Genomic DNA, 18,910 nt, shown 5'->3' with positions numbered 1-18,910 from the left:
TTGATTACTGAAAAGCCCTCTACATTTAAAGTTAAATTTACCTCAGAAACATTTTCAAATGGAATTTTACCGCCACCAGCGATGACGTTGATCTTTGACCGTTTGCGCTACGCCATTTGCATTTAGATGCTGTGATTTCAAAAATAGGCTTATTTCTTATTTGAGTCACAGAAAAAGCAGGTAGAACTAGGAAAAAACCATCATGTGCATTTCAGGATTAACATTTCTTGTTCTAGCCATAGTGCCTGGATATTGAACATTCAATAAGTTACATTTACCTCAGAAACATTGTCAAGTGGAATTTTACCGCCACCAGCGATGACCGTTGATTTTTGACCGTTTGCGCGACGCTTCACTGTAAAAATTCTCTTCGTAATATTATTCCGCCTGATTGAAATTGCCTAATGACAGCCGCCGCACTCCCACTCCCGGTGCTGCATCCCTCCGCCGCGTTGGTTAGATCCGGGGAGTTTCTCTTCGCGGAGAATCAAATCGCATCAGTGGGCGACTGCAAACACACACAGCCTCCTCTCATCCTCTCCTGCCGCTGCCACCAGGGACACAAAAACCACCAGTAAACACTCACCACACCTGGATCTATCTCTTAAAGCCGTATATTTTCACCTGATGTGAGAGAGTGTTTTACAGGGAGCAGTGATGGGCGCGTTTGGAGTGATTCTGAGGAGTTTACATTGTATGGGACTCTATATCCAACTTAGTGCCAGTCTCAGACAAGCTGGAAGCGACGACGTGGAGAACCACATCTCCAGTAACGGTAAGATTTGTGGGATCGATCTGGTTCTATACTCGAAGACTCACGGGTTTGAGGTTCGTAACGGGTGTAATTTGAAGCCGAAACGCGCGCAAACGGAACAATGATGGAGATGCGCAGAGCAGTTCATCTCATACAGACCACACAACTGCACTGTGGTTATTGACAGGTGGTACCATGGTATTTGATGGTGATAGCATGGTACGGGATAATTACCTTATATACCATGGTACTTTAAGGTACAACTTCAACGAATATCGTGCTATTGACATAATTGGTATTAGGTGGTAATTGCTTGGTAGGATACTGTGGAACATATTCATATAGGCTACTATAAGGTATTTCAAACAATACCATTATATATTGTAGGCTACTAATCTAAAATATGGTATTATCATAGTTAAAACATGGTGTTTCCATTCTGTGGCTTTTTAACCAAAGTCCTGTGGCTGTTCTGTTTCACTAATGGTGTTAAATGTTGATCTATCCTGTGGCACTGAATGGTTACTGTATTTATATCCAAAAATACCATGGTATAAGCTTTATGGTAATGTCCAGATATATGGGTCAGCTATGATAATAGTGTTTTTAAAGGTAATTTAATAATTATTGTAGAGGCGATGTCATATTGGTAGTCTTTAAAAACACGGAATTGCAATGGTTAAAATAAGATGTTTCCGTTCTATTACTTTTTATTTTGATAAAAAAGGACTATGGTAGGCTACTTTAACATGAACTATACTGAATGATTGCCATATTCATGGTGTTTATTTGGTTTTAGGTGTTTTAAAGAATATCATTGTATTGATGTAGTGTCTGCGAAAACATATTTGAAATTATGTGGTAATTTTTAACCTTGATGGTATAAGATGTTGGTTAATAATTATCATATTCATAGCTTCATATTGTTTTCACTTATTTTATGGGTTATACCATAGCACTGCTTTGCAATGCTTTCCTAGTGAACTTAAAATGTCTTCCTTTTTAGCCAAATTAAGTTGCATGTGATTTAAAAAATAGGCCTATTTCTTATTTGCATCTGAAAAAGAAGTAGAAAAAAAAATCATTATGTGTATTTCTTGACTCATATTTTTTGTTCTATAGTGACTGGATATCGAACATTCTTCAAACTATATATGCATTGGGAAGTGGAATGGATATTTCATAAATGCCTATTCTGTATTCATTTAAGAAGTTTTTTTTCAATTGCATGAACAATAGATGACTAATGCATTAAATAAAGCAGTGCTGATGAACCCAGGCATGCATCATGCTGATGAAAGAGTTCACACGCTGAATTGTGGGTCGCTCACCATGAAATTAAAGGGCAGAATGTGATCAGAGCTGATATTCATGAGGAATATTAAGAGGGCCGATGTAGTAGGATCGGGAAACGGATCTGAATGTGTGCTGATGACATGGAGGCCTGGACTTTTGTATGATCTTAGGATGGATTTATAGTGGACGATTGGCAAGATCAGACTGCACTGGAATAAAACTAAGATTGTTTCCTTCAAATAGTTTTATGGAAAGATTAGGATCATTATTTGTTGATTCACTCAAGTGTTTATGGGTGGATATGAATTTAGGCCCATTAAGTCCATTGGTTTTCTACTCAAGAAGGCTTGTTTGTCTGGAAAATAGCCATAATGCAAAACAATAGACTCCATTTTCTTAATGCAAAATAAAACTGCATTGTTTTCCCTTCTGACTGGCCATGTTGTGGTGAGATTCACCCAATTAGCTCGACCTGATTGTGCTATTGTTCATTTGTGATCTCAAACAGAACTGGTTCCAGCGTCTCTGGAGTGATGGACAGCTTACCGTGCTCGTGTTCAATACCTGTGCGTTAGTTCCCCTGCCGCTGGGAATGCCGTATGGCCTGCGGTAACGAGGCTTAATTAATGTCAACAACATCTTAAAACCTCTGTTTTCCTCTGACCTCACAGTAATGAAACAAAGAGCGCAGACCTCGCCGCAGAGCAGCACACATCAGATGAATAGCAATAGCGGAAAGAGGAATCTCATTTTCCATGCCAATAGAGTTTTAATTCACACACACACACACACACACACACACACACACACACACACACACACACACACACACAGTGTTTCTAAACATCCGGTTGTCCTTCGTCTTCTGCTGGAGTCATGGCAGTGCTGCCTGTCTTCAAGATGTGGTAGTCAACATGAATTCAATATTCACTTGTGTAAAATACACGACAACGCCTCCTGGTCTTATAAAAATCAAGTGCCGTTCTTTACTTTTTTTCTAAATCCTCGTTGACTGTCTTGTTTTGGATTGTGAATGTGGTTTCATGTTGATTCATTTTTCAAAGTTTGATCGGTGGATCTTAAGATCCTCAAAAAGTTCATCAGAAAAGTTATGTACTTTATTTATTAGTTTTTGTGTTCTTCTGGACCTTTTCTATTGATTGGCGGATAAGATTCTGATGATCGGTGAATCGTAAGATCAAGATCCTCAAAAAACAAATAAATTCTTCAGAATATTTATTTTTGTCGTTTATTAAAATTTATATTACATTATTTATTGAATTCTTTTTTTTTTTTGGTTTTAAGCATTTATCTTTCAAAAGGGTTGATCTGTGAATCATACAATCCTCAAAAACTAACAAATTCTTCAGAATATTTAGTTATTTTACAGTATTTATTTTTGTTAATTATCTTTTTGTGTATTTTTATATTTTGTGGTTTTCCAGCATTGATCTTTCAAAGGTTTTGATTTGTGAATAATAAATTATTCCGAATATTTTCTTTTATTTTGTTGATTTGTTTTAATGTATTTTTATGCTCGTTTTTATTTAATTTATTTCCAGACTTTAACCATTGATCTTTCAAAGAGGTTGACTTGTGAATCCCAATATCCTTAAAAACAAATCAATTCTGTTTAGAATATTATTTATTCTTTTATTTAATTTATTTTACATTATTTATTGATTATTTCTATATTTATGTTTGGTGGTTTCCCAGACTTTAAGCATTGATCTTGAATATTTATGTATTTATTTATGATAACTTATTTTACATTTATTTATAATTTGTTTGGTGGTGGTTTTCCAGACTTGATCTTTCAAAGAGTTTGATTGGTGAATCATAAGGTCCTCAAAAATGAATTATTTCATTATATGAATTATATGAAATTAATTATTTATTTAATTATTTTTTTGTACTTTTTCCAGACTACAGGTAGATAATGCAGGTTTGGACTAAGGTGTGTATTGAGTGGGAATCTCTCTTGGCTGGTCAGGGAACAGTATTTTGTCTTTGGCCGTTCAGCGGTCTCACAGTGACCCGTTGATTCATCTCAGCTCCTCTAATTCTCCGTGGAGCGTTGTGTTTCTCCTCTCAGTGTGTGTCCGGGTGAAGCGCTTGATCGTGATCTGCTACAGAAGATCAAGGCCCAGCGAGGATGGAGAAAGTCATTTTGTTAAAAGCTGTGGGACCGTTGGAGATTGTCTTCTCATAGATGCTTAAAGGCAGAGTATAGGCAATGTTTTTCATAAACACGTTTGAAACTCTCTTTCTCTGATAGAAATCATTAATAGAAGTGGTATAAACATTAGAAAAATGCACATATAATTTCCATGATAGTCTCTGGTCAGAAAAATGTTCGTCCAATCATTGCATTCGGCCTGTGACGTTCAACTCGGAGCTGTTCACGTCCTCAGACGCAAGTCAATTACCTTTTTATGTAGCGCTCTATACAATGCAGATTGTATCAAAGCAGCTTCACAGTAATAACAGGAAAATGATTCAGTGAAGTTTATTTCAGCTGTACAGCGGACAGTGTGTGAACACTATCAACGGTGAAATGAATCTGCAGCAGTCAGGTGTACAGGTCAGAGCTCTTCAAGTTGTTTGTGTTATTATTATTGTAATGTTATATGCTTTGAGACATGAGATAGTCTAACGCCGTCTCTTCATGTGTTTTGAAGGAGACGTGGTTTTGGAGACACTCTGAAGGGACGGTGGGATCTTATGCTTTCAAAGCCAGTTCGCTATTGCTATTGCTATGTGATATCATGAGATTATTGTTCTGTTTGTGTAACTGAAATACAAAGGTAAATCTAATGAGAATTTTTTTAGGCCATATTTCACACCAAAATCAGAAGAAAACCATATATATATGCATAAAAATTAAGACTTTTTTTCAACCATTAATATTTTTGCATTCTTTTAATGACCAATAATTTTTTTTTTTATAACAAATGAATCATGCTGTCTGGGCAAATGAGTTTTTTATTTTATTTATATCATTATTATTTTTTTAAACAAAATCAGCATGGATTGAAATTAGTGCAGCAAATACCACAACAATGTGAACAAATGTGCTTTACAAATATTAATGGGATATTATTTTTATTTTTATTACCCCACAGTTTGTTTCTATGTCTTTATTGTGTCAGATGTAGTCTTCTACGTCACAATTGTTTATGTTTATATATATATATATATATTATTAGGGTGGCCCATAAAAATAGGCAAAAAAAATAAAGTGATCATTTCTATGAACCTTGCAAACATGGACCATAAAGACAAAAGGAATAGGGTTAAAATTTCAGCTAAATTGAAGATGATTTAGAGGTTGCACAAGCCCCTTGAAGTTTTGAGAATTTTCACTTAAACAATGTTAAATGGCAAAGCCGTGTCAGATTATTACATTGCTTGTCCCTGCAATCTGGTGTATATATATAAGTGAGGAACATGCGCGAGAAAGAAGGATCAGATGATCCACCTCACCGACTTGATGCTAATGGGAACTATGAACAGAAGACCCTCAGCAATTTTGTGACAATGAATACAAATTCATTCTTCACAATTCTTGGCCTACCAGAGTCGTTCTTACAAACACGGAAAATGAGGAATTCACATGTGAAGAGAGTAGACGATAGTTCAATCCCTAAAAGGTGTGAATGACACAGCAGAAAGGGGCATCAAGTTGATACAGGACTTTAATGCTTTAATGCTATATTAACCAAATCAGAAGAACAGAAACAATTCTTACTACAGCTGGTTAAACGCCACAGAGAATCTGTCCTGACTCAAACAAAAGCACTGTTGTCAAAGGTATTGCCAATTCTCCATCTGAATTAGCAAATTGAACAGACTTGTAAAAATACATTAGTATAAGTTTGTTGTGTAATAATATTCACTATTAAAATGGTAAGTTCTCTATAATATGTACCAAATAAGTTGCAGTTTATGCTTTTATGTCCTTTATTATGTAGCTCCATGTTAAGTTTAAGGAATAAACAACATAAAGATGGATATTTCAGCAGATATATTTATATACTGCTAATCAAGTGATATAGGTGATTTTTCTTTTGTCTTGTGCAACCCCTAAATATAATTTAATTTAGCCAATTTTTTTATGTGATAACTTAAACTGGTGGTAGACCAAAATGCAGGGTTTAAATTGGGAGAAAAGAGAAAAAAGTTTTTTTGGGCCACCCTAATATATACAAAATGAACACAAAGCTGGCCTGTGCATGTACGAGTTAAACCTCTGCAGTTCATGTTCATTGGTGTTTTTAACAAGTTTATTACTGGTTTATTTACTCTGAAGAAACAGCTGCAGTCAGCGAACACTAATAAGCATCAGCAGTGATGTGTTCATGAGGACACACACACACACTTCATTTCTCTAGCCATCACTCAAAACAATGACCACTGACATCACCTGCCGCTCTGGCTGGTTGTTCTTCATCGGATGGCGCTTGTTTCGATGCTCGTTCAGTCTTTTCCGCTGCGTTCAACACGTCTGAATGACTCTTGAGTGGATTTTACACCTCGCACACAGTTTACCTCTGGAAAATATGCTACAGAACATGGGCATGTAAATAATCATGGAGCTTAATTTATTGTCTTATAATACATTTAACTGTGTGTTTCCAGTTGAGGTGCATTATAGTGTCATAATATCCATTTTATAATGACTACCTTGATCATTTAAGGCTTCTGGACACATTGATTGTAGGTGCAATCATGTAAGATCACAGCATTTAATGTGACCGTACATTTTTTAGAGCTCAGCCAATCAGACTGAAGCTCTAAGTCACATGACCAACTCACCCTATAATATTGTATTTTAATTTGCATATTTTCTGTCATTAATTTTTTTTCTTTCTTTTTTTAGTCTTTCATTCTGCTCCAGTTCCCTGTATCATTCCTCTAATATGATTTTGTCCATCATCTTCATTCAGTGTCATCATGAATCATGTGCTCATCCTCCATTTCCGATGGTTTGAGAGTGAAGAAAACGTCTAAAATTTCTGGTAAGTGAATATAGTGATGATGTGGGCATTTTTACATGGTGGCCATTTCAGTGCACTAGAGTGATAGTAGTGAGCAGCCTACACAGACGGCACCCTAACTGCAGTGAGTGAGTGATATGAATGGTTGCATCAGCTCATTAGCGCTCTCTCTGGAGAAGAACACAGGAGCCTTGACGTGCTTGCATTGATTACACCACAGTCTGAAGTTGGCATGTTGCTAAGCTAACGACATGCTGCTCTAACGGACAGCACACACATATTGGGCAAGTTTAACTGGCCTGAAACTGGTTTAATTAGACAAGAAACACTTTTCTGTAGAGCTCAGCCATTCATAGAGGAGCTCTGAGTCACATGACCAACTCAACCTAAAGGTTTTACATGCAATTTCATTTGTTAATTTGCATAAAAAAAAATTTCTCATGTTGCAATGCATACTGGGATTGCCTTTTCCATAGCGTATATATATATCAGCCATGCATTTTGTTGGGAGCGCAATTATTATGCCTAAAAATTCTGTTTAGATTGGTAGCTTGGTAAATTTTGAACAGGACTAGTTTTACACACTTCGACACACTCCGTCTCCGTCCACACACTTGGACATGAGCCACTGTCGAGATCGAAGCGAGGCTTTTGAGGATGAGCACTGGGCACTTCCCATGAGCCAGGATTGGGATGCATTAGTCGGAATGTTGTGGGAGGATTTGAAGTTTATTTTTCCGCACCGCTCTTGAAGTCTTTGTGTTGTGCTTAAAGCTCAGACAGTCTGAAGAGAGATGCTCATTTATATCACTTAACGAGAATCAATCCGTTAACATCGTGACAGAACACCATGTCTCTCTATCTCTCTCTCTCTCTCGCTCTCTCTCTCCCTCTCCTCTAAAATCTATAAATGTCTCTATCTCTCTCTCTCTCTCTCTCTCGAATTAAATTCAGAAAGCTTTATTGGCATGACAAAAAATACATTTTGTATTGTCAATGCATCAAAACAACATAGAAAATGATTTAGAACATTTAGTACAGAAAATAATAATAAAAAAGATAATCTCTCTCCTATAATATCTATAAATGTCTTACTCTCTCTCTCTCTCTCTCTCTCTCTCTCTCTCTCTCTCTCTCTCTCTCTCTCTCAATTCAGAAAGCTTTATTGGCATGAAAAAAAATATATATTTTGTATTGTCAAAGCATCAAAACAACATAAGCCCCTTTCACACAGCGCGATGATCCCGGAAAATTGCCGGAAAATTGCCAGAACGCCTTCTGTGTGAATGCAAACGCGACCCGGGATTGATGCCGGGTTGAGGACCCAGTAACTTTGCCGTGTTCAGTCCCGGAACGCGCGCTGTGTGAACAAAAGCCATAATAATGCCGTGTCGTAGTGATGACTGTGAAACGTAATGCGTAAAGTTTGCGGTAAAAATGCGGTACGTAAAGTTTATGATCGAATCAGAGAAAAAAGCATAAGCAAAGTTAAGACGTAAGCAAATAAGCAAAGTTAAGACGCTGCTGAGACATTACAAGTCACATCGATGTCACGTGTCTTTACGGGATTTTTACGCACTCTCTGATTCCAGAAAATCACTGGCAGTGTGAATGAACCAAAATCAAACGAACCCGGGTCAAATCCCGGGTCACTTTATCCGTGTATTTTCCGGGATCTCTGTGTGAAAGGGGCTATAGAAAATGATTTAGAACATTTAGTACAGAAAATAATAATAGGTAAATTAAATAAAAAAAGATTCTCTCTCTCTCTCTCTCTCTCTCTCTCTCTCTCTCTCTCTCTCTCTCTCTCTCTCTCTCACTCGGTCTGTTTCGCATGTACTAATGGTGTGTGTTTACATCTGGACGATGTCATTTCGACAGTATTTGCTCATCTGTAGTGTGAAGCTAAAGCATTCCCTGTCGAGTAACAGCGTTCAGCAGATGTTCTGCAGTGTTTATGATCGAGACTGTCTGTGAATTAATTCTCTAGATGATTGAGATCTAATCAAAATCTAATCGATCTGAAGGAAAGTTTGAGACTCTCAAATTAGGCATTAAATTATATATATGTGTGTGTGTGTGTGTAGCCTATATCATTATTTTTTATCTTTTAAACATGCTGTATTAACAAAAATAATATTTTTTAATTAATCGTGGAAACTGTTTCACAGATAAAGCACCATCGCTGAAGTATATTAAAAGTTAATTATATGAAATCAGAAAAAACAAGGAAAGAAGAATATATATAGAATTTAGAAAATAAGAAATATATTAATTGTGTGTATATATATCCAATATAATTAATTGATATATATATATATATATATATATTTATATATATTTATTTATTTATATACAGTATATCTTAAATCATTTATTATATATATATATATATATTCAATGTGTATATACAGATTATAATAAATTATATAGGAAAAATACACATCTTTTTGTTCATGTTCTTTGTTTTTCATTTTCCTTCTTTTTTCTTTCTTTCTTTCTTTCTTTTTATCTTATTTCTATCTTTCTATCTTTCTTTCCATCTTTCTTTCTTTCTTTCTTTTTATCTTTCTTTCTTTCTTTCTTTCTTTCTTTCTTTCTTTCTTTCTTTCTTTCTTTCTTTCTTTCTTTCTTTCTTTCTTTCTTTCTTTCTTTCTTTCTTTCTTTCTTTCTTTCTTGTCGGTCTCTCATTCCAGTCCATTTCTTTCTGCTTCTCTCTCTCTCTCTCTCTCTCTCTCTCTCTGTTCTCAAGCGGCTTGTGTTTCAGTCTTTCTTCTCTTTGTGCCCGCCATCTTCCCCTCCTGCCTTGATGTGAAGAGCAAAGAGCGAGCGCTGAGTTATTCTCAGTCGAGTGCCACCTTATCTCACATTAGACACATTTCTGCCAGGCTGGCCGTCGCACATCTCCTGGGGAGCCGCTGGCACCGGGAGAGATGAGTGATTCAACTCCACGTCTTTTCCAAACACACACACACACACACACACACTCTCCAACACGTCTTTCTCCTCAGCACTGGTCTTTTGTTTGCCTTGGAGTGCTGAATCCACAGGAAACAGCAGCGAGGATGAAGACGATCCCGTGGCATTTAGACGTTCAGGTTAATTGAGGCGCGTGTTGGGACTCGACTGAGACAGAAGAGGACAAATGAAGATGCAAAATGTTAAATAACCCTGTTTAATTAGCTTTGTTTACAACCCAAGATTCACTCGCTCAGCCAGTTACCTAAGCTCTGTCCAAACACTCGCGCCGCCACCTGCTAACATGCTCCAGCGGGTCTCCGTCTCAGTGAAGCTTCCTCAGAATCACTGACCACAGTCTGACTGGCTGGCTTTAATTTAGATATACTATACTTGTTTATTATTAATAGCAAAGCCCTGTTAGAGAAAGGCATGCTTAGATGTGTCCACTTTAAAGCACCACTGATGCTGAAGCCACACACATTCAGATGGACATATTAAACCACATAATGATTTGCACAGTTTTTGAGCATCTTTTTAAGGTGTCATGTGAAGCTGTAATTCCATTACATTTCATCTGTCCATATAATTGATTCAGATTGGCACGACTCGATTTTGAACATAACTATACAAGCTTGCTCTTGCCTATATCTACCAAGTTTCTGTTGGAAACTATGAAAACTAGATTGTGTTTACCATTGTGCTTTCAGGCTGGTATTTTGCTGGATTTCATTTGTGAGGTTCAATATATCAAATATTTGTAATATATTATCTATCTATCTATCTATCTATCTATCTATCTATCTATCTATCTATCTATCTATCTATCTATCTATCTATCTATCTATCTATCTATCTATCTATCTATCTATCTATCTATCTATCTATCTATCTCTCTCTCTCTCTCTCTCTCTCTCTCTCTCTCTCTCTCTCTCTCTCTCTCTCTCTCTCTCTCTCTCTCTCTCTCTCTCTCTCTCTCTCTCTCTCTCTCTCTATATATATATATATGTAAGTTAGTGCTGGGCGATTAATCGCATCCAAAATAAAAGTTTGTGTTTACATAATATATATGTGTGTACTGTGTATAATTATTTTGTATATATAAATACACACACATATGTATATATTTAAGAAATATTTGCATGTATATTCTATATATATATTTATACATAATGTATATTATATATAAATATTTTTATATATAAATAACACATTTATTTTAAATATATACATGCATGTGTGTGTATATATATATTTATATATCTATACAAAATAATTATACACAGTGCACACATACATTATGTATACACAAACTTTTATTTTGGATGCGATTAATCGTTGCCCAGCACTAGTTTATTTATATAAAACCAGAAACACTGCTTGCTCTACTGAAGTATGCAAATGCAGAGTCCAAGACATTGCTAGAGTTTCCTTGTCTGTGTCTTTAAAACAGATGTGTTGTTATTCAGCATCTGCTATATAAAGCATCCTGACAGAAATGGAAGTGGCTGAATTGGAAAACTCTGCACATGTGAAAACTTCACACACACTTGAAGTTGCATTTGAATTTCACAGCATGGATAAACTATTTTTATTTTACTTTTCAGCTCTGAAAGTAAAACTGGAATTTCCCTTGACTCTGTCAACAATCGTATGTCATTTTTTCCACAGAGCTTATTGCAATGCATTCTGGGATTGCCGTATCTGTGACGGACACATGTGATGTGGCCTGAATTTGGCCAATAGAAGGCATCTTAGACGGCAGCCTACCTGATGAAAGCAGTCTACATGTTTGTTGACGCCTTTAATGTTAAATGAGAAATGCATCAAATAGACATTACAGTAAGTAGAAAAAAACACTTTATTTGATTCAACGTAGAATTTATTACACAAACTTTCAGGCTTCAACGGCCATGAACGTGAATAAATGTTGACCATACCGTAAATGTTTTATTAATATGGAAAGAATATGATTTAAATTGATTGAAGCAATACTCTAAATAAGAGACTAAAGCTGCCAGTAGGTGGCGGTAAATGTCTAAAGCCATTGAATCGTTCATTCATTCGATTAGGTTGAAGGTCCCATATTGTCAAAACTGAAATTTCCTGGCTTTTTTCATGACTACCTTATGAGTTACAAAACAGTCCATCCACAGACAAATGCACACAGCCTGCATAAAGCTGTGCTTTTTCACGAGCCGTTGTGACTTACTACTCAGTCACCGCCTTCAGTCCCACCCCGAGCTCAGCCCACCGTCATCACACAGCATTAATATTAGAGACCAGTGGCTAATGTTTATTTATTCGGAAAACTACAGCAATTTAGTTTGACCTTAACCGTCTGTTCTGCACAGTTTTTTGCTTCGTCAATCAGGCACAGTTCAACGCCGTTTTTTCAAAGAAGCTAACGTTACTCATCAAAGATGCTGCAGTCCCTACGATAGCCGTGTTTCCACTGTCGGGTCAGTGCGAGGGAGGGCTTTAAAAGGGCCGTGCCGGGCTAAAGGCCTGGCGCACCGAGCCCAAAATCTGCTGTGTTTCCACTGTCGGGCCAGAAGCTCCACAGCGCTGCACTAAAACACGCCAGTAACACGCCTCTCTGGAACAACCTCACACTAACCCATCAGTTCACCAACAACTGGAAGTTTATCAGAAAACTAATCAGAAAGAAATCACAGAAACAGCGTGATCGCAAAACAAACATGATAAAAGCGACCGTTTGCTGGCATTTTTTGTTATTTACTTTAATATTTAAAACCCAAGTATCGATGTTTTACCACAGGTTTACAATAAAATGTGATACATTGATCACAATGAATTAAATTGTGTCAAAATTGCATATTAGTCACACAGAAATAAAGTGGTTTACCGTTAGCTTTAGCACTCTCTCCCAGTACAGTTATATTTTCAGAAACGGAGGAAGCTCCCGAAAAGAAAGTTGCTTTATTTTATGATAGTCCGCTATAAAGAGACGAGACGTAGGCTACTGACAGATCAAGTAAAAACAGGATTGTGATAGCCATTATGATTTGTCTGATTTCTTCAAGCGTTCATATTTACCATGTTTACTATGGTAATGGTTAGCGTATACATAGTCTTGCATCGTGTATAAATAATTTTATGTTATACGGTGATCAGAATCCACATCGGATCACAAAAAGAAGGCATTCAAACATGAAAGTGAGTTTTGAGGTAAATTATTTTAAAAGTCTTTAATACTGACAGAATCATCTGGCACTGGCGTCTCCAGACTCAGGTAAACCCCACCTCTGTTCGTAACCACTCCTCTAGCCCGAGCTGGCCCGCTTTGGACCAAGGTATTCAATGGGCCAGAATGGCCGCTGGCCCCGAGGAAGCCCCGAAAGTGACAGTTGAAACGCGACTAGCCCTGGCACGCACTAGCACCCCCGGCCCTGGCCCGACAGTGGAAACGCGGCTATTGTTCAGTCCGACCTCAAATTCGCAACCCGTAATAAACTTCTAACACATTTTATGTTACATTATGGAGCCAGCATAATCTGAAAGTTTGTAAACAGATATGCAACACTAACGTGTGGCTAAGTTGATGCTGGCGTTTTGTTTTGTACAGTCTATGGTTGCCACAAGCTTTGATAGGAAAACGAACAACGTATTTTGTCTCGTTTACAACAGATATTCTGAGTTACAGACACCGGCCCTGTTGCTTTTATTGAGTTAAAGACGGTGAGATTGAGTTCACTCAGTCTCTGTCTTTTGTTTTGCTAACAGAAACTAACGTTTAGTGTAACTTGACGTACTTGCATGGGTAACCTTAAAGGGATAGTTCACTTTGAAATTAAATTTTGGTATGTTTTAGCTGACCTCAAGGGCATCCAAGATGTAGGTGTCTTTGTTTCCGCAGTAGTTTCAATTTTGATATTTTTAGGTCAAACCGTTCTTGTCTGTCAGTCATACAATGCAGGTCTATGGTCACTGTCTCAAAACACAAGCACAGAGTCCAAATTAAAACAATTCCCCATCGTCCAAATTAAACAATTCCCCATCGTAAGTACACATTGATGGCCTAAGACACGAAACGAGCGGTTTATGTGAGAAAACGAACAGTATTTATATCGTTTTTACCTCTTGTAACACAGCCACGTCCAAGTGATCTGAAGGCGCGGGCGCTTCCTATTGTGTGACGTGTGCGCAGACTGTTGCATAGATATATACACACTAGATGTCGCCTCGTTCCTTGAACTGGCGTAGCCAAGGCGGCTTCTATTGTATATATCTATGCAACAGTCTGCGCACACGTCACAAGCATGACGCAAGTGTTTTTTGCTAGTTTCAGCCCGACGCAGTTTTCATTTTCATGTCCTGCGCCAAGTTGTTTAAATGGCAAATGCATTTAGACTGAGCCATTGACCGACTGAAACCTGCTCTAAAGTCAATGGCGAAATATATATATATTTTTGTTATTTAATGAGCGCGTTAGTAATGTGCGCCTATAGGCGGGTCCACAACACGTGTACACTCTGCTTATTACACACACACTCTGCTTATTACACACACAGGGACGCACAGTAGCACACAAACATACCAAATATTTAAAATAAAAGGATTGCAATGTAAAAGATTATTATTGTGTACATAAAGGTATGGTGAATCTGGCTTGTCCCGCAGATGTTCTGCTTGCGCACGAGCAGATCCGTTTGCGCTCTGGAGACACTTTCAGTCTTTCCACTATCAAATTCCTCCATGTAAATAGCGAATCTGCCATGGCACGAGCGCAACTGGCATTTAAAGGGAATGGGTGATGAGACTCTGATTGGTTTATTGCACGTAAGTCCCAAAACACACCCATTACTCATTAAGAGAATAGGGACAACCCTTTTAGATCATGCGCCCGACCATTTTTCCCGTCGTTAAACTAGCCAAAGTGGATTCGGACACGGCATAAGTGAACTTGCGCCCTGCGCTTTAGATCATGCACTTAGATCGTTAAAATAGGGCCCTAAATCCTGAATTTTAGTGTCGTTCTAACTGTATTAATAGGCTTGTTCGTCACCAATCAACTATACAAAATGTAAGATAAACTACATAAGTGGCGGGTGCGTTAATGATTTAACACGTTATTTTTTCCCATAACTAAATTAACGTGTTAAATTGACAGCCCTAATGTACGAAGCATATAAATGAAAATAAACTACTATCACATTATAAAAACTGGACAGGGATTATTCAGTCAGACAGTTTCTTCCTGTGATGTGCATTGGATTTTGTCAATATACGCTAGACTGTGTTGGTAAGAGAGTGTGTGTGTGTGTGTGTGTGTGTGTGTGTGTGCAGGAAGATGTTTGTTGTCAGGCGTGGGTGTAGTGGGGGCGCCTGCCATCTCTCGCTTCATCTGTTTGTTTATTCATTTCGTTGCCGTTGCGTTAAATAATTCATCTCTCTGCCCCTCTCCTCTCCTCTCTCCTCATACTAATGATTCTCCAGTGTGTGTGTGTGTGTGTGTGTGTGTGTGTTTCCTTGCCTTCTCCATCATATATGAGCATGTTGAATGCGTTAAGATAGACACACACACTCAGCGCGAGTGTGTGAGCGCCGCGAGCGATGGCCAGCACGAGAGATATCTGGTGTGTGTCTGATGAATGTAGGACAGCCGTTCGTCCTGAACGTTACTGAGACAATCACACACACGCTTTATCTCTCGCTGTCTCGTTGAAAATGTGATCATCACTAGTGCTAGTTCGAATCTGTGATTCCTGACATCATTTCCTGTACCCGTCATCCCTATGGAAGTGTTTGAGGGAATTTTAGTAACACGTCTATATGAAGCCGATGTATGATGGCTTGTGCACATTGTAATGCTCTATATATTTTCATAATAACTGTAATAATGCGAACACATGAAAATATTTACCTATTCATGGTTATACCTTTAAAATGAAATGCATTTGATTACATGATATAACGCCTGACAATGATCATGTGTTATAGTCAGTGTTATTAATATAGTATTATTTTTAAACCTTTTGTTTTTATATTTTCATTTTAATTGTATATTTTCAGCTTTTGTCATTTCTACTAGTTTTAGGTTTTTATTATTTCTAGTTAGCTTTGTTTTATTTCTAGTTAGCTAATATTTCTAGTTAGCTTTATTTTTATTTCATTTTTAGTTTTAGTAACATTAGCACTTCAACTTATTTTATTTTCCACTTAAATTTAATTTTCATTTGAGTATTTTTTTACATTTCAGTGTAAAAATGTATATTTTATTTCATTTCAGCTTTATTTTAATTCATTAAAATGTTAAAATGATTTTTTTATAGTTCTAGACCTTTCAGACCTTTATGGACCAGACCTTTATTACAGTGAATATGTACCTAGGTCTCAAGTTCAGACCTAAAAACTCTTTCAATTTCAAAGAAACACTTTCTGGTTAGTCACAGGTGATTCCCATCCATAATTGTTTAAACACCTCAAAATGACCAACTTCCTTTTCCACTCTTCAGATCGCTTTCAGTCAAACCACAAACTGTGTCTGCTAGTGTTGCTGTGCTGCAAGAAATATGTATTGTGATCTCACTTTCCGGGAAAATCAGCTTATAGTCTACGACTAGACAGCATGATCTTGATTACAGTGAATATGTTAGTATTTGTGAGAACATACAATTGATGATAAAGTTTTTTTTATGATGAAATAAGTATTTTATGATGACTTATATAAACAGGCTTCAAATAAAGTGTTCCTAAAAAATCCAGGTATTTGATAGGAAGATTTTGTAGAAGTATTTTCTGGAGAAGGATTTGCTTTGTTACATATGTTACATGTAGTTAGTATAGTAATTACTATTAATTGTGCTTAATTACATGCAACTAACCCTCAACCAAACCCTAATCCTAACCATAACCCTATAGTATGTACATGTTGTTGATTAATATTACGCAGTACATGTATAATTACTATGGAAGCTTGTTTCCGCCACAGAATAAAAATAAAAAAGGTAATTGCGACTTTTTATCACACAATTCTGACTTTTTATCTCTAGAATTGTGTGACATAAAGTCATAATTATGTGATATAAACTTGCAAATGTGAGATAAAAAGTCGCAATTATCTTTTAAAGCGTTTCATTCTGTGGTGGAAACAAGCGTCCATAAATCCCACTGTAACACGGGCACTTTAAAATAAAGTGTAACCAAGTGTTTTCTCTATTTTGGGAGCCACCATGTTTTTATTCATCTTTCTGGCTGTCAGATGCACCAGAATTGTATAAAATATTATTTACAGTCGTGCTTTATGATCCATAACAGCAATTTCCGAACGTACATGCTGATAATTTATCATTTATATGCAGAAAAAGTGTTAAAACGCGCTTAAAACAGCAATGTTCCGGTGAAAACGGGAGAAGAGTGTGATCATAAACAACAAGGAGAAGCTTTAGATCCATATAAAGCACTAAGCGCATAATGAAATGTGTTTTACTTGTTGTTTGACTCATTATGCCGAGCGCAGCTGGTTTGGCTGTGAAACATGACGAGTGTGGTGTGGCCGCGGGGCTGGAGATGTGCTTGTTTCTGCGCTTCGGCGTCTCTCTTTATCTTGGTACTTGTCCCATGACATTATGCTATAGATTGTGCTTTATGAGGCGTTGCGCGAGAGAGATGTGAGCTGATTTGAGCCGCCCGAAGGCTGAGGCAGTCGCTCGTGAAGCGGTGTCGTCCAGACGCTGGTGAACGGTCACTGACAGGTCTGTCGACACGAGACCGATGCTTTACGCTGATGCTGTCATTGCAACAAGACATGTTTACAAGCCGAGAGGACGTGAACCATCCCTGAGATTCACCCCTGACTGTTTCAAGCGCAATTCACCGCGATTTAAAGGGACGGTACAAACTTACTTAGCAAAATACTCATGTAAAACTAAATTATGTCCGCTTTTGGTGCAAGAAACCTTGTTGAAAATGGATTTGTAGGGGAAAAAATGCTATGAAAGTGTAGAATATGGCATTTGTTGGGGTAATACCCATAATGGCATATTGAGGAATTTCTTTATATTTAAACCAGTGCCGGGCAACGATTAATCACATCCAAAAAAAAAATTTGTGTTTACATAATACTGTATATGTGTGTGTACTGTGTATAATTATTTTGTATATATAAATACACACACATCATGTCAACCCTCCCGTTTTTCCCGGGATTCTCCCGTATTTTACTTTGCTATCCCGCTATCATCCCGTTTAAATATTTTCCCGTATTTCTCCCGTATTTTTAATATTTAAAATAAAAATCCCACTGGGCGCAAACCAGTTAAGCGGAATGACGGGTATGACACACATGCATGTATATAAATATAAAAATATATAATTTAATATTTAAAAATATATATTTATATTTGTCTTTATTTATATATAAAATATTTATATATAATATAAATTATGTGTAAATATATATACATGCAAATATTTCTTAAATGTATACATGCATGTGTGTATTTATATACAAAATAATTATACACAATACACACATATATATTATATAAACACAAACTTTTATTTTGGATGTGATTAATCGCTGCCCAGAGCACTAATTTAATTGATTCCTTGCTGTTTAGTTTGATGCTTCTTTATAAAATGATCAATTTGACTCTGATTTCTGTAGTTAAATTAAGTGCAATGACAGGATCAACGCAGGTTTGTAACAGTAAGTGAGACTGGAATTACTGACGACTCTTTTCAGCAGTTCAGAATCGATTTTTCTTTTTCTTTTAAGACACAATAACTTTATTGATCTGCACTTTGGTCTTTAAAACTTTGCAGACCTTTTACATTCACAAACAGCTTTATTACACACGGCATGAGAGGTAATGTACAAAAAAGCATAATTGTGTCACTTTAAAGTCCCCCTGTGATGATAAATCCAGTTTTTAAT

General features: G+C 36.9%; 1 protein-coding gene across 1 annotated transcript in view; it reads left to right on the top strand.

Annotated features, from left to right (window-relative positions):
- Positions 1 to 657: 657 nt before the first annotated feature.
- The window catches only part of vstm2la (V-set and transmembrane domain containing 2 like a), a gene marked incomplete at both ends in the record, with an annotated part of 66,210 nt that continues 47,957 nt past the window's right edge, over positions 658 to 18,910 (top strand). The window contains one exon of the mRNA XM_081386123.1: positions 658 to 775. Within this exon, the coding sequence (XP_081242249.1) occupies positions 658 to 775 (118 nt within the window). The remainder of the gene's footprint in view (positions 776 to 18,910) is intronic.

Source organism: Scardinius erythrophthalmus, assembly GCF_964197995.2.
Source record: "Scardinius erythrophthalmus genome assembly, chromosome: 15".
Lineage (NCBI taxonomy): Eukaryota > Metazoa > Chordata > Actinopteri > Cypriniformes > Leuciscidae > Scardinius > Scardinius erythrophthalmus.
This window is presented reverse-complemented; position numbering and strand designations above follow the sequence as displayed.